General features: G+C 41.0%; 1 protein-coding gene across 3 annotated transcripts in view; it reads left to right on the top strand.

The window, feature by feature from the left end:
* Nucleotides 1-20,953, top strand: part of smyd3 (SET and MYND domain containing 3) — a 90,837-nt gene that overhangs the window by 10,550 nt on the left and 59,334 nt on the right. For 2 of the 3 annotated variants that reach the window (XM_074612514.1, XM_074612531.1), the window contains exons 2-5: nucleotides 12,115-12,178; nucleotides 12,269-12,376; nucleotides 13,078-13,135; nucleotides 13,395-13,549. In XM_074612514.1, the coding sequence (XP_074468615.1) occupies nucleotides 12,115-12,178; nucleotides 12,269-12,376; nucleotides 13,078-13,135; nucleotides 13,395-13,549 (385 nt within the window). Of the gene's footprint in view, nucleotides 1-3,272; nucleotides 3,367-12,114; nucleotides 12,179-12,268; nucleotides 12,377-13,077; nucleotides 13,136-13,394; nucleotides 13,550-20,953 lie in introns of those variants that run through there. The other variant, XM_074612522.1, reaches the window with a different exon arrangement.

Here is a 20,953-nt window from a genome sequence, read left to right as displayed (position 1 = left end):
TGTTGAGCTCTATTTGAGCCGTGTAGCACCTTTTTTTCTGAGTTTAGTATTTTTGCGTATTCTTGTTTGCAAGGGGTGGCTTTGGCTCAGAGGGCGAAGCAGGTCGTCCACCAATCGGAAGGTCGGTGTGTCCTTGAGCAAGAGACACTTAACCCCAAATTGCTCCTGAAGGCTGTGCCATCAGTGTATGAATGTGTGTGTGAATGGGTGAATGTTGATATGTAGTGTAAAGCGCTCTGAGTGGTCGGAAGACTAGAAAAGCGCTATATAATTGCAAGTCCATTTACCATTTTCCATTTCAATCAGCATATCACAAAAGTGGCTCAGCCATGCTCCTTTCATCTCAGATGTATAGCAAAGTTCAGAGCTACTGTTTTATTCTGGGACACCAAGAAAGTTATTCATGCTTCTATCACAGCCCACTCAGATGATTAATCCTCTTTTCACCTACATTACTCAGTCAAATTTAAATTCTGGTTGTTAAAAATTCAACTGTCAGGGTTTTAACTGAGATCAAACCACATCAATGCTCATAGGTCTCCTGGTTTATTCTCTTTCTTAACCCCGGCTTCTAGTATGTTTTACAATAGCTCTTAAAATTCTTGTGATCACCTTCAATACAATGCATGGAAGAGCTCCGACGCTTAAATCATGCATACATTAAAGGAGCAGTGTGTAACATTTCGGGGACTCTATTAGCAGAAATGGAATATACAGTATTATTCATAGCTATGTTTTCCGTAGTGTATAATCACCTGAAAATAAGAATCGTTGTGTTTTCGTTAACTTAAAATGATATATCTGAATATATACTGTATATCTACATAGAGAGCGGGTCCTCTTTACGGAGTTCGCCATGTTGCTCTGCCATGTTTCTACAGTAGCCCAGAACGGACAAACCAAACACTGGCTCTAGAGAGAGACTTTCACGTTTTTACGTTACCTGAAGTAACGTTCTCCGACATGCTTGTGAAACTAGTAAAGTGAGCCGCAGAGTGCAAAACTGTAGTATCGCCAGCCGTCGTCTGACTTCCGTTGCTCCTAAAGTAGTGTTATTAAGGTAAGGATGGCCTCTGAGTGAGGCGAACGGCGTTACCACGGTTTTGCACTCGGCGGCTCACGTTACTACAGATTTGGAATGGGAGGAGTGAGCGGAGAGGTACTCAGTTGGTTGCAATCTGCAACCACACCACTAGATGTCACCAAATCTTACACACTGTACCTATCAAATCAAATCAAATCAAATCAAATCAAATCAAATCAATTTATTTTTGTATAGCGTCAAATCACAACAGAAGTTATCTCAAGACGCTAATGAAAAAAATCAAAAAGAAAAACAATAGCTGCAATGCAAGTCTTGCCTCTAACTGCGGAATAACTAATGTCAGAATGCTGAATCCTCTTTTCATTTCTCTGGTTTTGCATTTTGTATATAAACCTGATTTTATGAGATTATTGCATATGTTTTATCTTATCTATATTATGTTTGGATTTTCTACTTAAAGGGACTGTTTGTAACTTCTTACATGTATAAATCACCCGGGTCGGTGCCCGCTCGCATATGCCCGCTCGCATATGCGTGCTCAAGTATGCGCACTCGCGTGTGGCTACGCTGTTCAGACAAGACTCCAACACAAACTACACGGAAGCACCAAAACAGCAATGTTCTATCTAGTGAAGCCCGTCTTGCAAAACGGTGTCGGCCAAGGTCTGAGTACGCGGGGAGACCGTAGCTTTGGTGCCGCAGTCTCTGCTGTACTCTGCTCCTCTGTTCGGCTGCCCGCCTGCTTGCCTTCACTCAGCTCACTCCACCTCACGTGCATGCGCGCACACTACACACTGCAGAAGAGTTAGTAGCTCTGAGAATATCTAGTGAATGTTCAGTGGACGTTTGTGCAGAAATAACTGCTGCAGCTCCTCCAGACCAACAGAGGTTTCCCGTGTCTTGTGAAGTGACGGAGCTCCGCAGTGAGAAATGTTATCGTCTCTGACCGGGTGCCGGTGTCTCCCTCCGGCCACGGTCGGGAGGCTGAAGCACCAAAAGCCAACACTAGGATCAGCATTGATTCATGGAGAGACCTCCGTCTGGTCAGCTAACATTACTGCCAAGCAGGTGAAATATAGAGTGATATTGTGGTTTTAGATGACGTGTGTCGCCTCACTGTTTTGAGCGATGCTCGTTCATGTCTATTTATAGCGAGCAAGCGCTAGCCCGACGCTGACTTTCGTTGACTTAACAGCCACAGGTGTCGCTGTTAACAAGCATTTCTGATTCCTACAAACAGTCCCTTTAATACATAGCGTTTTGGAGCATTTTATTTTTTAAATTGAATTAATTACCCAAAGAAATGAAACTGTAGAGACACTTTCTGAAAAGGTCTTTAGACAGAACAAAAACACAACAAATACTTTTCTTCTCAAGGGTAGATGTTCCCTTGAGGCCATATTTTGCGTTTGTGTGTGTACGTGTGTGTACGCACATGTGCTCTCATCACCATGATAATAAAGCCATAAGGAGTCTCGTCCCATAAGAGTCCCCTCAGGTGTCAATGAATCATCCTCTAAACAACCATTAACAACCCAGCAAGAGTTCCAGGAAGGCTGTGGATGCAGCACAGCTGGCGTCTCTCGCTCTTTCTCTCTCACACACACACACACTGGCAGCGGTGCTTTACATGCCAGTCACTATCTACACTAAACTCATGTGTTGATGTGTAGCTGTGCTGTGGATGCCTGCAGTGTACTGAGTGGTTCAGTCCTGTAAAGGCTGGACTATCGTAGCATAGATGCAACACTAGGTGGCAGTAGTGTCCCTCCAGGAAGCTCATTTGTTGAATGCTCATGCTTACATTCTCTCACATTTACTTTGTAACACATGGCAGTAGCAGCGCTAGCAAAGAGAGAGTTGGCTTTGCTGCATGAGGAAGAGTTTTCAAGCAGTTGTCTTCACTATCGACAAACAGGAAGCGGCTCAAGCAGACCAGACGCATGTTTCTCTATAGCCTGTTAAACATGAAGTGTTCTAGTTTTCTAGTATTCTTGAACCGTTTTGAAGGCATCAGGGATGTTGCTGTTGATTTATGTTCATATTTACGTTCAATACATATACTCACGCACCATAACCTGTCATGTGGGAGTGAGTCGTACCACGCTGTGTTGGCCACTCAGCCTGGAAATGAGAAAATTCACTCAGGCACGACCGGACAGCCCAGAAAAGAGGACCCCACTAATTATTAACACACACAAACACACACTCATGAACAGAGAACTAAATCTTTCTCTCATGGTTGCAGCACAGCAGCCAATACTCACGGGAAATTAATTACCATGCTACACACACACACCAACCAACAGAGACATGCTGAGGTAGGCCTAATTAGGTGTCTGATAGCATAGACTTAACAAAATTGACCACATATACACACATGTGAGCGCACACACCTATGCTCTTGCATATCAATGCGGAAAAACAGCGTCTTTCAGTCACTTTCTCTACTGTCTGCTGACAGGTTTTATGTCCTTTATTCTCTCTGCTTTTCTCTTCTTGTGTGTCTTTCCTGTCTGTGTTCTACTTTTCAGGAGTTGATGATGACTGCTTGTTTGACATTTTGCACAACTTCAGAGTTAACTAATTTGCAAGATCAAAAAATAGACTGCTGTTGTTTTGAGGAGGAAAACAAGAATAAAGTAGGTACAGTATACACACTATACCATACTATGTACCCATTTAAGTGAATGTATAATTTGATTTACTTCAGTGACTTGCCAATAAGTTGTTTTCTTTTCACCTACTTATATACCGTAACAGTTTTTTACAAAATACACTTTAAGTGCAACTTCACCCCCTTCACCCTCTCCTTACACACTTCCACTCTGTTGCGTTCGCGTAGAGGGTCCGCCATGTTAAGTGCCATACCAAACCAATTAGCGGGGAGTGGAAGCGGGTTATATAACCCTCCAATAGCGAGCTTGCATCAATGCCGACTTACTGGCCACAAGCAACGGCGTTTGGTGTTTGTCATGGAACCGGTCCGTACAATTGTAAGTTCCTTACAACTATCTGTACAAACATACCGTAAACTGCTCAAACTAAAATAGCCATCTAATATTGTCGTACAGACGTTAACAACTTAAGGTTGCATTATATTCAGGATCAAATGTCTAGTCTAGAAAACGATAGACGTGTTCATATGATTGTAAGTGATGTAGCCCATATTCACAGGGACTGCTGCAAAAAACAAGCAACTCATAAACTTCAGAGTTAAAAACAAGAAGATGTTTACAAAGACAGAGAAGAAATGCCATCACAGAAGCATGGGAGTAAGATTTATTTTTTTATTTTTAGTTTCTCTGTTGCATATTCTTTTTATTCTTGTGAACCTTTGCACATCCCCTAGAATATATCTTTGCACATTCCTGCCAAGCTCTTTCATTATAAACAGATACATTGTACTTATTCTTTATATATTAAATGTATTTTTTTCTACTCTATTTTTCGTGTTTATGCACCAAAACACCAAAACAAATTCCTTGTATGTGAAAACGTACTTCTCACCTACTTGGCAATAACTTTTATGTGAATGTAATGAGTTTGCCACCTCACTGCCCACACTGTTACGTATGTCTCTTATTACTAGTGCTGTGTATAACAGTTACAGCTTGATACGAAACCATGGTTGCAAAACGTTACAACAGTTTCTGTTTCCGTGGGGAGTTCATCCCAAAGCTTGCTGCTACCCTACACCTTAAAGAAAAGTGCTTCATTCAGCTGTGAGTGTGACTACAAACAGAGTTCGTACCATCACGGAGTGGGAGTGGGGAGGGTCCGGTTTGAGAAAGGGTCTATGTCAGCATTGGCCTTGAGAGGTTCAGGGCTAATTTAAAACAGTAGTGTGTTGAGCCATTTTCAACCCATGCATGAAATGCTGATTTTTATAAATTTGATAAGAAATGTCAATATTAACAGCATTGTTGTGTTTCATCACAGTTCAGTCATATTATTTAATTTACAGCTGAAAATACACGTTTAAGTGTGCAATACATCTTTAACCTTATTTGAGGTAGATAATGTTTAATTTGAGCAAAATAACATGAAGTTAAAGCAACCAGGTTTCTCTGCAGTATAAAAAGAGATTCATGTTCTTTGTAATTAGTGACGTTATGTTGTATCTAACGGCTCTCCGCTTTATGTCTCTATGTCTCTGAGAAAATGTACTCCATGTCATGGCCGTGGACCGTAATTGCAATGATCACAGCGATCTTGATTAAGGCTACAGTTATTCTCATTCTGTATTAACTTGTGGATTATTTAATCAATAAATTGTAAAAAAAAATAAAAAAAAATGTAATTTTCCTAGAACCCAAGGTGACATCTTCATATTGATTATTTTGTCCAACCAACAGTCAAAAATCCGAAGATATTCCACTTAAAATAATATGAAACATAATAAAGCAGTGAGCCCTTGTATTTGCTGGAAACAGAAAATGTTTGGTAGTTTTGCTAGGTACACAACTTAAATGGTTACTTGATAATCCAAATTGTTGGTTTGTAGTGGTGTGATAACGGTTACGTTTTGTAATCAAGATATGTGGATAAGTTGGTTATTATTGGTTATTATTAGTGTTGGGGATATGAGTGATAGAAGGAGGCATGAAGGAGAGAATGAACCAATGACTATGTTGAGAGGGGGAAAAAAAGGAAAATAAGAGAGTTTGACATTGAGATGAAGAGGAGGGGCTGCAGAGAGAGAGAGAGAGAATGCATCAATTTTTTAATTCAGCTTTCTGCATGTTGCTAATGAAACCCATCTAATATTATTCATGAGTTTTCCTTCTGTGTCCGCATTACAACCACGGACCTGCCATCTAGAAGACCATCAGTTCACACAACATCTGACACTGACAGAGGGAGAAGGGCAGAAAAAGGGCAGTGGGAAGGAAGTAAGAGGGAAAAAAAGGGATGAAGAGAGGGAGGGAGATGAAAGAGGAAAAGAGGGAACATAATAAGACAACATAGCTGAAGAGGAGACAGATGTGCTTTATAATCTCTGAATGAAAATTAGTTTTCTTACAAGACTGACACGATTCTGACAAGAAAGTATGGTTCTGTTGCATACTAATGAACTGACGTGGACAATACAAGGACGTTTGTATTTCTCGCTGTCTTTTTCAGTTTATTTTGATCCATCTTGCTCTGTTGTTTTTGTCCACATCTATATTTGGACTACGTTAAGTCATACCGTATGAACTGTTTGTTCTGTATGTTCTGAACTCCTGTTGGTTATCGCCTAGAGGCCAGTACAGAGTCGTCTCTGTGTATTTGAGTCAAGGAATAATGTGTGTGAAGCGTACAGTATGTGTGTGGGTGTTTGCTTATCGTTAGTCATTTGGGATTCAGGAAGAATCATTCAGCTGAAAAAACAGTTGGCTGAACTGTTGAACTACAAGATGCTACTATAAGAAATGTGTTTTTGTTGTGGTGGTTGTAGCTGTCGTCGTCGTCGTCGTCGTCGTCATGGAGCTAGTTTGAGATTTTCGATGGCCTTGAAATCACGTTGCAAATTGGAAAGATTAAGCCAGTGATCAATATTAGTGTGTCACATTTCTACTGTCCCATTCTCCCACTTTCAATGAGAGAAGAACAAAAGTATTTGATTCACGAGTGTCATATAAAACCCTTACCGAGAGGAAATATTCAATTATGTTTAGCCAAGATAAGCCAATCATGTGACCGATATCTATACATTGATGTACGCATATACTTTGTTTGTGTGTGTGTGTGCGCGCCTGCGTGCGCTTAAGTGGATACCTTGAAAATGCTGAGAGCTTATCAGCCTGGAGGCGGTCACCATAACAACAGTTGCTGTAGTGCAACTGTGCATTAATGTGGCTTAGTAACTACATACATATACAGTGTTGGACTGATATTCTGTCTGGGTTTCTGTCTGTCTGTCTCCTCTCAGTGACTCACTTGTGGCATCTGTATTGCATTACCGTAATCACTGATAGTGGTATTATTGATATACATATCTTGATATAGTACATTTTCTGGTAACTCAATTTGAGAAACAGTACAAATAAAATAACCATATGGAAATGTCTGTTTTTGGCCAATCCAGTAAATTAGATATCTGGGAAATCAAGCTACTTCATCCCATTGACGCAGAAGTCCTGACAGTACACTCAATATTGCCATAAAACTGTCCTGCTCGTTGATTTGTAACATTCGGGGGTAGATTCCCCAGTGTGAACGTTAGGGCAAAATAAAATGTCTATCGTCTCGTGGCATTTATCATTAGATTGCCCTATCTTTTGCAAATGTTTTGTAAATGATGTTAGTTTAATGTCATTTTAAATATTGGTGACAGGGTGATTTCAGAGGTGGTTTTCTGATTAGACGGATGGCTGTCGTGTCGCTGCGAGCCATACAGATCAGACAGGAGTGAAGACATTTGAGAGGAGCTGTACAGTAAATGAATGTAGTGTGAAAACTGTGTTGACAGTCAGTTATTTAACTCATTAAGTTTTACGATTTTCATCACAAGTTCATCATTTCCTCTTTGCCTACTGACCGGCTTTTTTTTACAATGTTTTTTAAGAATTAATTCATAACTTTTAGATAGAACAGATATCTCGCCAACAGACAAAGGTTGCGTCTGAAATTCCTTACTAACTAACATGCTGTTTAGTACGCTAAAACAGTATGTGAGATTGGCAGACAGCTCTGTAACATCAATCAACGCTTCAGTTTAACTGTAAGTATAAGATTTCACTTTGCTAGGCGTTAATATATTTTTAAAATTAATTCAGACTTTGATTCTTACAAACCGTCGTTTTGGTCACATGAGGTTGGCACAGGTTACCATGGTTACACATCTCCAAACGGCAAGGATGCTCTCAGGAAATGACGGTGTAAATTACTGCTCAGTGCGTCTGAAAAGATACACACTACTGTTTATTCACACAAAAGTATGTTGAACGATAGTACACATATTGGGTATGTAGTGCATAGTATGCGATTTCGGATGAAGCTAAAGACAACAGAGAAGACTCACTGTCCATCTTCGCTTGAAGAGGTAATAACCATAAAATCACATTCAAATTTATATACAAAATAATGTACAACAAAATCCTTACTTTGAGAGTTTTTGACTGAATCTGATTGTTGCCTAGTTTTAAACAGTGGTATGTGTATCTCCATTCAGTCATTAGAATAACCCATTAAAATAATTGATTTTCTTTATTGAATGTATCTGTGACGAGTTTTCTGTTTAACATCTCTGAGTTTCTTTTAAAGTTGTTTCCAGTTATTTTCGCTTCATTGCATTACTTACAACTACTACCTCCGCATGGATCCCCACAGATGTGTTTATGCTGTTAAAGTCAAGCATCATTACAATAGTTGAGAATCGTAAGTCCTTGATATATTTAAAGATATTCTGTTCCAGTAAATAATAGTTTAATTTCTGTGGGATTCCATGTTTATGATGGAATTCATTTTGACAAGTTTACCGCATTGTAGAAGTTATGGAAATCTACTTTACCTGATATTAAAATATATATATATTATATATAACATATATATGAACGATATATGAAATATTGATATCATGTAAATAATGAACATATGATAATATTGTGTAAATAATCCAGTGCCTCTTAAATCATTTTCTATACAGGCTCTCTCTCCACCTCCCTACACTCGTATTTTGAGTGTAATTCATTTGCCAGAAAAGAGACAAAACACACAAGAAACAAAGTTAAAGATGAATTTGAGTGACAGCATTATTGTTCTGTAGATATCACAATAATATTGTTATTGTGAATTCTTTTGGCCACAATAATTGTGTACTGAAAATCTGATATCATGCCTACATGTCATGAACACAGTAGAGCTTTTTCAGCATGATTGCCTCTTGAGGAGCAACATTTCCCACAAAGTTAAGATGCAGAACTAAAAATGGTGTCATGCCGAGCATCAGCTTTCCTGTCTGGGTTTATGGAAGATGGATGGATTTCCTGCGGCTGGCAGCTTGTGATGTGACCAAACTCTGAGTGTCTGAGTTATGTTTTCAGCTCATCTGTTGAAGCTGCACAGAACCTGGTTGTGTTTAGGTCTGGCCTGCTCCTATCTGTTGTTATTGCTTTGTGTCTCATACTGCAGGCATGTGTTTCTGAAACTGTGGGTGGCTTGCCTGTTTCTGGTGGGTCTCAACGTGACAAGAATAGCTGTGTTTTCATGAACCTCTGTCCCAGGGTGAGACTATAAATTTAACCATTGGGTTCCGGGCTGGAAAGGTCATCGCAAATAAGACACAGCGGCATTATAAGAGGGCGGTAAGAAAGAAAGAGGTGAGGGAGGAGAAGGATGGAGAGGGAAGCTGTAAATCACAGAAACGAAGAGGGTGAGGAGGAGAGAACAGGATAGAGGAGTGTGTTTTGGAAACTTATTGAAGCCTGTGGGAGCCTTCGAGCCAAGTACAACAGTCTGGTCACGCACTGATAAACAGTCATAGGAAACACTTAACTTCTGACACTAACGTTAACAGGCAACAGCCTTTCTGTCAGACCCACACTGTGTGAGCGAATGTGTGTTCATGTTATATGTCTGATTTTGCCTTTAAGGTTCTCATAATGTCAGCTACAACATTCATAAGTATGTCCAATCTAATCAAATGTCCCATATGTATGATAAGCCCTGGGCTAATGTATTTATTACATCCATCATAGCATGTTCTCCATTACCTCATTTTATGTGTATAAGCTCATAATACCACCCAATGCCTCGGATTTAATTAGCAATATTTTATCATTTTCTCTCCCTCTCTCATCATATGATCGACCACACAGAGTGACTTCTTACTGTAAATGAGCTCATGCCAAACAAGCCTCAGGCTGCTCTGCTAACCCTGACTCCTCTGCGCTCATATACTCTAATGTTGGAATGACACTAGTAATGCAGAGAAATCCCTCACACACACTAAATTGAATGCAAGCTGCTAAGCATTCTGGGTTGCCAGTTGTTAGTATTTGCGCATGTAAATTGCAGAGACTGGCGTTCATGAGCATGTTTAATAAGATGAAATCAAAGTTGTGAGACTGAGCATCTGGCCGATGTACCTCACTGAAGCCCAGAAACACTAAGTTAAATGAGATTATCAAGCTGTATGTAGACACACGGCCCAACAATCTGTTGTTAATGAGGTGAGATTCAAGGTTTTAGACTTGAAAAACCTGCTGTAGGGGGGCATCCTCGTTCTCTAGTGGTTGCAGGCGCAGACTTCAGCTGGCGACTTTTGTTGCATGTCATCCCCCTCACTTTGAACAAGGTTTTCTTGCCACTGGAGCAGAACCCGGAAGTTCTCATTTCACTTTGTCTCTCTCTCTCTCTCTAGATATATAGTATACACAGTATGTATGCATATACTGTATGTGTTTATGCATATCTAATGTTTATTCATGCAGCCTACACCTTTTTGCTCTTTGCTGTAATCTCTTTTTGACAGTATTTCATTATTTTGTAAGCACTTGTATACATTTCAGTTTTTTATTATTGATTATTTGGACTTAAAGGACCAGTGTGTAACATTTAGGGGGATCTATTGGCAGAGATAGAATATAATATTAATGAATATGTTTTGTTTAGTGTATAAATAACCTGAAAATAAGGATGTATTTTCGTTACCTTAGAATGAGCCGTTTATATCAGACGTCTCCTCTTCGCGGATCCAGATGCCATGTTTCTACAGTAGCCCAGAACGGTCAACTGTCAACTTTTCCTGCTTGGGCCGGAGTGGATAACGTTACTCGTTCCATCACTCCACTGCAGCATTTATTTCTGCACAAACTGCAATTTCCACTCTACATTCACTGATATTCTCAAAGCTGAACTAACTCTGTCTTCTGCTCCACTAGCTCACTCGCTGCCTCTCTCTCTCTCTCTCTCTTGCTTCACCACTCACTTTCTACGTAAACACACACACTCTACACTTTGCTATTCTCCAAATGATCTACGTTATTCTTAGAGCAGCTCTTGACGTCAGCCACCGTAGTTCTTCTACACCCTTGGCACACGGGAGAGGTTACAATCTGCAACATCACGCCAGATGCCGCCAGATGTTACACACTGCACCTTTAATGACCCACATAAATATCGATCAATCAGTCAATCTCTACTGCCATCTATACTGTTGAACTAATGCAAAAAATGGCAAAAAAACTGCTATAATATTATATATTGCAAGCACAATACCTTTGTATATCATCTGCATGAATCATATTGCAAAAAACACACACTCAAATACAGTCTGACAGAGTTCCTATGACTCACATTGTGTCTTTTGTGTGTGTGTTTTAGTGTTGCTCTCTCTACTGACTGTAATTGGCTGTGTGAAGCAGACAGACACTGCTGTGCTCCGGCTTGTTATCAGACTGACAGGCAAACTGGAAAGGACAGCAGTGTCACTCTTAGAAAAACAGCAGACCTCGGAGGCAGGAAACACACACACATACACACAAGAACAGACATAAACACCACAAGTGGACATGCGCAGCAAACACACACAATCGCTCAGAGACATGCATGTGCTGTGATACTAACCGGCTGTGACAGTGAGGAGAGAGTACCTAATGTATTGCTCTTAGATAATCTACAGGAAGATGGGTAGTAGGTAGATAAAACTAGATAATGGATGCACACAGTCAACTTGATATAGCCAGTAGAAAAGGATAAGACAAGGTTGTTACATGGGAAAAGGTCAAGGCAATGGCAGGAACATAACGGATGCTTTAGTAGATATGTGCGTATGTTTGGTGGCGTAGCAGCTTGTTTTGTATGTGGGTGAGTGGAACAGTTTTTAATCCAAACACTAAAATGGTGCGACAGAAATGAGAGTCTTTAGAAATGTAAAGTGCTTTCCAGCTCACTGAGTCATTCACTTGTTGAGAAAAGCTTTAACATTTTTCTACCTCTGGCCTTGAGAGCTTTTTGGATAACAGTGAATCAGCTTTTGAATCATTTCGATGCTGAAGTGACGGACAGATTTCTCTTTGTGGACGTTCACTTGACAATCTGTGCAGAATTAACTGATCTTTTTCTCTCTCCTATCTGTCTAGACGTGAGACCTTGTTGCGATGTTCCCAGTGCAAGATGGCTCGCTACTGCAATAGCACTTGCCAGGTATAGTGTATGTGTGTGTGTGTGTGTGTGCGCATATGAAAGTGTTTGTGTGTGTGTGCATCAATTTGTTGAAATGCCCTTCTCTTGCAGAAACGAGCATGGTCTGGCCATAAGAGAGAGTGTAAATGTCTGCAAAGCATCCTACCCAGAATTCCCACTGACTCAGTCCGTCTGGCTGCGAGACTCATCTTCGCCTTGGTATGTCTCTGGAGTTTCTCACCGTTGGAGAAAGATACTCATACCTTTCCTTTTGTTAGTTGTGGTGGGTTGTACGTTGCTGCTGTGTTATTAAAACAATTTAGGATCTTTTGTGTTATTGATGTGTTTACTTCTGCTAAAAGATTAAAAGCACCTAATGTGGTTTAGGAAAATTCCACTTGCTCTTGCGCTTATGAAGCCCTCTGCAAACCAGTGCATAATTAAAAAAATGGTAAATGGACTTGCATTTATACAGCGCTTTTCTAGTCTTACAACCACTTAACGCGCTTTACACTACATGTCAGCATTCATCCATTCACACATACATTCACACACTGATGGCAGAGGCTGGTGCCAACCTGCCCATCAGGATCTAATGTAAATACTCATTCACACACCGATGGCACGGCCTTTGTGGTTAAGTATCTTACTCAAGAACACTTCGACATGTGACCAGAGGAGCCGGGGATCGTACCGCCGACCTTTCGATTGGTGGACGACCTGCTCTACCTCTGAGCCACAGCTGCCCAAAATTAATGCATCCAAACAAAGCTGCTTTTCTTAGTGCCTGATAAGTTCTCCTGTTTAAGGGCTTCATCCAACAGCAACAATATGCCACACATAAATGTAACAATAACAGAAAAACACTTCTGTAAAACTATAATAATATGCTAATGCCCTCCTCTTCTTTTTCTTTCCAGATAAGTCCATCTAAGAGCAGCAGTGAGGAGCTCTACACTTTGGAGGAGCATGAATCACGTAAGTCTCTCCACCAAGTGTGTGTGTGTGTGTGTGAACATATGTGTGTGTTTTTCCTGAGTCTAATGCCAGTGCAGAAAAGTAAAAGGTTGCTCTCTCCACTATATTTAAGCTCTCTCCAGACATGTTGCGAACATAAAGAGATGAGTGTATTTCTGTGTCTTTCAGTGTCAAAGTGAAATCTCTCTCTGGACGTAGTCAGAAGCTCACAGGGACAGACTGATACTTTTTTTTTTTTTATTAAATATTTTTTTTACAGACCTGAGTTCCATGTCTGAGCACAAGAAACAAGGTCTGTCTCAGCTGGCTTCCATGTTAGAGCTGTACCTACAACAGGAAGTACCTGACCTGGCACAGGAAGTGACATCAGCGCTGCCGCCTTCCTGCCGAGAACCCCTCAGCCTTATTGCGAAGGTAGGTTAAATGCATTTAAACTAGGGCTGTCCCGAATACCATCTTTTGAGCTTCGAAGCTTCGGTAGAAATATTCGAAGGTATTCGGAGCTTCGTGGAGCAGCTTTGTGGAGCAGCTTTGTGGAGCAGCTTTGTGGAGCAGCGTAGTGTAGCAGCGTAGTGGAGCAGCATAGTGTAGCGCGGCAGGCTGACATGTTCTGTCTGTCTCCATCGCCACCGTTTCAGTGCCCAGGACAGTGTTGCTGCTGCTCTACTGTACACACACGCACCTCTACATATAATAAACAGTGATATCTGTCTGAGAATAACTAATAATAATTAATGTTGAATATGAATAATGAATAATGTTGTGGGTTTATTCCTTACTTCATGGGCTGTTTTGGGATTTATACATAATTATTACATACAAAATTTTTAAAAACAAAGCAATTGAATACTGATTTGGAGGTTGAATACCATAGCAACGCTCGAAGCTTCGAAGCATTCTGGTTGGCCCTAATTTAAACACAATATATATGTTTTGTATATAGTACGTAGACACATACACACATTCAAGTACAAACATGCCTACCCGACCCGTGCACAGAAAGACCGATACAAGCAACTGTTATTGCGTCAAGCATCCCCTGCTGCGTTTGGATGGACCCCAACATATGTCTAAGATCTTCCCAGCATCTGTGATTATGTCCTTGTGTGCGTGTGTGTGTGTGTGTGTTTGTGTGCGTGTATTCCTAGAACAACCTCAGGTCTTATTCCCTTAAAACACACCAGCTGCCTTCACTAGAATTGAAACCGCAAATCGTTATGTATGCGAGGATGTGTTTGTCTGGATTTCACTCTATCTCTGTCATCTGTTCGCTTGTGTGACTCTTCTTTGAGATTTTATGGCTCCAAGGTGTTTGAATTCCAACAAGTGTGTGTGTGTCTGTGTGTCCCATCATAATGGTTGTATGAGTATGTGTGAGTATTAATTGAAAGCAGCCAGGCGAATGAGCTAATGGTGTTTCTGCAGAACAAACAGGAAAGTTGCAAATGAGCAACAACCACCTATAAACTACATGACATGGATGTTCTACACTCAGGGCAACATCTGTTAGTTTCATCTAGTTATTTTTCAGTATCCAAAACACAATTTGCATTTGACTTTAAGGGCAGAGTTTAGTTTTGGCTTTCCAAAAAGATAGTTATACAAAACAAAATATGCAAAATGCTGTGATGTGTTTTTTGCCTCACTAATGACACGTCCTAGGGCTGTTAATGTCCATCAGCTGGTCGGTCCACCGCTTTGATACACAGTAAAATATCTCAATAAATACTGGATGTATTGCCATGAATTTTGGCACAGACATTCATGTTCCCCACAGGATGAAGTGTAATAATAAATTTGGTGATCCTCTGATTTTTCACCCACCATCATCAGCTCAAAATGTGTGTAATACTCTGGTTTATGATCAAACATCTGCAAAATAACATTAACATTATTTATTAAACAGCTTTGTTGAATACTCGATTCTGATTGGTCAATTACGTTCTACGGTCTGTTATTCCTTTATAGCAGACCGTTGCTATGTATACCAGACCGTTGCTATGGGCGCAGTTCTGATGTCGGACTCTGGCGGACCGTTTTTGTGTCAAATTATTGATTTCTTAAGTAAGTAGCCGTGTAATAAGTGGGATAATGTACAGCTAGCGGATCATTGTTGTGCCCCTTCAGGGCGACGCATGACCCCTTATGTGATAAACATCAGCGTGTTAACATAGTCATTGTAAGTGTGTTATAATGACAGTAACTGTCATACCAACTGTTATACCATTTTTACATTTACTTCATCACGACTGCTGAGGATAAAACACAAGCTTTGGCAATTACAATGTGATTTACAGTGAGCATTGCAGCCTCACAGAGCTGCTGGTGTTGCTGTAGACTCTTAATCTTATTGTTTCCTTTCCCTTATGTGACAGCAGAATCTCTGCAGCGCGTGTACTGGAGAATTTAATTTCTCAAACACACCATGTTTTTGCATAATTTATTAAGAATTATGGAGCTAGAGGGAGAAAGTAAGAGAGAGAGAGTGTAATATCTTAGATGAGATTTGGATAAGTGTGTTTGTGTGCGTGTGTCTGTGTGCTCGGGATTGGATTGTGAAGCTGGGAAAACGGGAAAAGTGCTGATTAAATGCGGTTCAAGATTCCGATGGGAATTCTGCTCCAATCTGAGGGAGATGAAGAGCGAACAACTCTGAGTAGATTGAAGAGAAGAAGAAAGGGACAAAGAGTGTGAGAGAAAAAGAGATGAGGGAGGATAGAGAGGAGGAAGTTTAACAGATAGAGAGAGATTAAAAGAGGGCAGGAAATGCACAAAGTGCGTCACACCATGAAATGTAGGCAGAAATTGGAGGACTAGATTAGCTACTTTATGAAAGTCACTCGCTGAAAATGAATTTGTCAGTTGACATAAATTGTCACGGGGTGATACCTTTCAAAAACAAGAGCCAAGAGAATGAGACTTTAATAATTTAGCAGCTAGTGTGACAGAACATCTGCAGTGTTTTAACTGGATATATATACTACTGTTATACACTGAACTGTGACTCAGAAATCATGTTGAAGCTTATGGCACACCATGGGGGCTTAGTGGTAGAGCGGGTCGTTCACCAATCGGAAACTCGGCGGTTCGATCCCCGGCTCCTCCAGTCCACATGTCGAAGTGTCCTTGGGCAAGACACTTAACCCCAAATTGCCCCCGAAGACTGTGCCATTGGTGTGCTTCTTGTCGTTCGTCTCCTGTCTGTCTGTCTCACACCGTTTTCCCCCCCGACTATGTTAAAGCGTCTTTGAGAATATTATAAAGCGCTATATAAATCTAATAATATTATTATTATTATTATTTAGATTAGATCCTGATGGGCAGGTTGGCTCCTTGTACGGCAGCCTCTGCCATCAGTGTATGAATGTGTGTGTGAATGGGTGAATGCTGACATGTAGTGTAAAGCGCTTTGAGCATGGATGTATTAAAAGAACTGGATACAGCGTTGGAGGCGGGGCCCCGGTCATTCCTATGAGAGTTGCTCATTGGCGCATGAAGCCTAAACGGCTCGTCTTCCGTCTCGAAAAGTACCCGGATCTTGGCGGAGTAGCATCCGCTCGGTCACATGACTTGGTCACAGGGTTCTAACGTCCAGCCGTCGTCACGGCTTGCGATCCAGCCTCGGTCTGGGTCTCACTCACATGAACGGAGGATGAGAAATAACTCTGGATTTGGCTATTAGTTTGTTTACAACTTTAAAAATGTATTTTTTTAAATAAGGGCTCTTAGAGTGAGAATTAGAGAGAAATTATCCGCTGAGTTACAGACGTCTCTTTCCCAATGTAAGTCTATGGGAAAACGTTTTTTTTGGGCCCAATGCATCACGTGACTGACACAGAAATTGCAGTACCACCGTTTGGCCACTACGAAAGTCGGGATCGACGACCAGCGCACTTCCTGGGGGCTTGGCTTTGAGTGGTTGGAAGACTAGAAAGGCGCTATATAAATGCAAGTCCATTTACCAGTTAGGTCGATGTCTCACCCTCTGATTCTGTCTCTGTCTCTTTCACTTGACTGTCTTGCTTTTTATTTTATTGATGTATATCCTAGATATGTTGATTTATAACCTTCAAATCACTTTTGTTGTGAGCATAAGTGAAAGCAAGGATTTGAGTTTTGAAGAGATGCCTGGGATCAGATAATAAAAAAATAAAGCACAACAAAAATTCAGAGAACTGCCACCTCTGTGACTTGATTTTGCCAGTATCCAGACTACCAATAGGGGGCACTGTGATTGCATGGACAGCATCCTGTATTTGGCGGTGTAAAGGAGTGGAGAAGTCCTTCATTTCACTTCCTCTCTGTCTTTATCCTCTCTGCTGTCCTCTCTGTTTCTGGAGACGTGAATTGTTTTCTGTTTCTTTCTCATCTGCTTCAACTGTCCCTGCGTCTCTCTGTCCTTTGTCCTTATGTCCCTCTGTCTGTCCTCAGATCTCTCTTCATGTCTCTCTCCTCATTATTTTTCTCTACTCATGCAGCCCTTTTTTCTTCTTCCCTCTTTCTTTCTCCTCTCTCTCCTCCTCTCCTTCTGCTCTCTCTTTAATGTCTCCAGTACATAACAAATGAGGAGTTTATTATTGTGTACTTGGAATGTTCAGTGTGCTTAACAAAATAGGTCATTATTGTAAGTGTATGTGTGAGTGTGTGTGTGTGTGTGTGTGTGTGCGCACACACTGGGGGTCTTTTACGGTGGGGGAGTGTTTTTTCTATATAAAACCATCCTTTATGCTAATAGCTACTCCGTCCCCAGCACACTAATAGTGTTACACAAACACACACATGCATGCAGACACACACACACACAGAATGAAGTAATGCCACAGCATCATTACCGCACTTAATATACCTAAGGGAAGCAACGTAGGAGGGAGTGCGTATGCTTGTGTGTATTAGGTGCTTTACATGTAATGCACAGTGTGTGCGTGCATGTGTGTGTGCATGCAGCACTGTGCAGCTATGTGATGTAGATACACTGCAGTGTGATGTGTGTGTCTGTGTGTGTTTGTGTGTGTGCCTGCACCAGGTTCTGGTCAGATTTTATTTAGTATTTTATTGCTTCCCTCAAGCAACTTCCCCTCTCTGGAGTGACTGTGTGTGTGTGTGTGTATACTTTTAAATGTTTGCGTATGTATGTGTATTCCTACATGCATACCTGAGTTTATGGATCCTTCCTGTATGTACAGTATATATGTGGGCAGCTGTGGCTCAGAGATAGAGCGGGTCGTCCACTAATCGAAATATCGGCGGTTCGATCCCCCGGCTCCTCCAGGCCGCATGTCGAAGTGTCCTTGGGAAAGATACTGAACTCCAAATTGCCCCCTAAGGCTATGCCATTGGTATGTGAATGAGTATTTAGATTAGATCCTGATGCAGAGGTTGGCTCCTTGTATGTCAGCCTCTGCCATTAGTGAATGACAGTGTGTGTGAATGAGCATTAGCATCAGTGTATAAATGGGTGTGTGAATGGGTGAATGTTGACATGTAACGTAAAGAGGCTTTGAGTGTTTTGAAGACTGGAAAAGCTCTATGTAAATGCAAGTCCATTTACCATTTGTTTGTGTGTATGCTTCACATTGCGTTTGTGTGCACTTGCCAGCCTGTAAGTGTGTGTGAAGTCATTGTTAAGCTGCATCAGCCCTTGCTGCATTGAGACCCATTTCTCACACACACCCCTTACATGACCGACATGTTACCCCATAAAACACACACACACACAGCTCTCTATCTGCTCTAAAGCTGCTCCTCTGTGTCGTGTTCTCGCTATCTCCTTCCTGACTTCCTCACTTCACTACCTCACTGACGTTCCCTCTTCTCATTCGCTCTGAGTTCAAGTCTCTTAAACTATAGCTTTTGATATGAGAGTTATATATAGCTTTTGAGAGACACCTCACAGGCTTAGTTTTGAAACAGGCCAGTGCCAGCTATTGAATTTAAAAATGTTGAATTATAGGAGCCCTAAAGCACCATAGAAAAGTCACAAGAATAACATACAGCATGTACTTTAAGATGGTGATATACTGTTTCATAAAAAACATACTGTAGAAAGCTCCTGCATACATTTATGCCAAGCATACTTGGTGCACAGAATTGAGAGGGAGGTCTACAGCCTGACAGGATAATTATTAGTAGATATGCATGAGCATGTAACAGAATGTGATTTTTCTAAAACAAACCCAGAATCAGCAGCATCAAGAAACTGAAAAGCCCGGCTGCCACATGAGCTACATACAACACAGTGCAGTACATGCCCAACACGGTGTTCATTGTGACTCTCAGAGTTTTCTATGTGTGCATTCATCAAGACATTGGACACAATGGTTTCAGATAATGTCTGTGATGAAACAAAATATTTTCAATTCAGGGGAAAAAATAAAATCTATGACTTTGCACATTGCACTGTTGAGTCTTATCTCAGAGGAGACACTGTCTTTGTCTCTGGCAGTGTTTTTCAGAGCCTGAGATGGGTCCCAAAATTGTACTGTACAAAAGTTTATGAAAGGAAAATGTTTGAAGTCCTAATTACAGGAAATTGTTGTAGTTTTTCTCATATGCCTGATATGTAAGACAGGCTGAATGCAAACATATGCTTCTCATTAACAACCCAAGTACGACTCTCGCATTAACCACAACCCATTCATTATTTTAGTTGTTTGTGGGTAGAACCTTTAAAGGACCAGTTTGTAGCAAATAGGGGGAACGGACAAACCACTGTGTTAACTTTTCCTGCTTAGGCCGGAGTCGATAATGTTACCCGCTTCAGGGGACACGGGAAACCTCTGTTGGTCTTGAGAAGCTGCAGCATTTATTTCTGCACAAACTACAACTTCCACTGTACGTTCACTTCATATTCTCAAAGCTATACTAACTCTGTCTTCTGCTCCACTAGCTCACATTTTCGCTCACACACATTCGCGCCACTCTCTCTCTTCCCTCACTTCCCACGTACACACTCCAAATGACCTGCGCTACTCTTATAACAGCTCTAGATAGGGCCATTCATGTTTTCACGTTGGCCACCGTAGTTCTCCTGCACACTTGGCACTTGGCACTCTGCTAGATGCTGCCAGTTGTTACACATTTTATCTTTAACTTGGACAGGAGAAGAGATGCAGGATGGAAGGAGGCAGAGAAGGTGGAAAGAAGGAGAGAATATGCATCAGAAGATGCAAATTTTTTTTGCATGAAGTCTGTAAAAAGGAAATGTCTTGACAAACAGTGACAGAAAGTGTTTTGGGAGGAGAAGTTGGAGATGTGGAATAACAGAAAGTAGGAAAAGCAGACGATGGGAGGGAAGAGGAGAGTGAGGAAATGAGAAAATTGGATGAGGGAGTGGAGAGGGAGAAGTCTCACAAAGGAGGATAGTAAAAAAAAAAGTAAAATCAGAGAAACGGAGGGTAAGGGGAAGAATAAAAACCAAAGGTGGAAAATGGGCAAGAACAGAGAAATGGGGAATGCAGTAAAAAAAAAAAAAAGTGAGAGAAGAAGAATGAGGAATGTGAAAAGGAAGGAACGGGTGGATGAAGGATAGGAACAGGGAGTACATACTGTGCTCAATAAAAGGTTTGAAGTAGCTGTATTTATGGTTCTGTGTGTACGAGGCTGTAACTGGGGCTCTAGGGACACACACAAACACACACACACACACACACACACACACACACACACTCTGACCATGCTGGAAGCAAGGCGACTCCCTATGGAAAAGTATGTTGTATTGTTTATTACCTATGTATAGAGACGATTTATCACAGATAGGCTGCACACACACACAACAACCTGATGTCATGTGTGAGTGTGGAGCCAATAAATTTACACCCC

The sequence above is a fragment of the Sebastes fasciatus genome, chromosome 2, assembly GCF_043250625.1.
Source record: "Sebastes fasciatus isolate fSebFas1 chromosome 2, fSebFas1.pri, whole genome shotgun sequence".
NCBI classification, from domain to species: domain Eukaryota; kingdom Metazoa; phylum Chordata; class Actinopteri; order Perciformes; family Sebastidae; genus Sebastes; species Sebastes fasciatus.
Note: the sequence above shows the minus strand (reverse complement) of the source record. Positions and strands in the feature narration are given on the sequence as shown.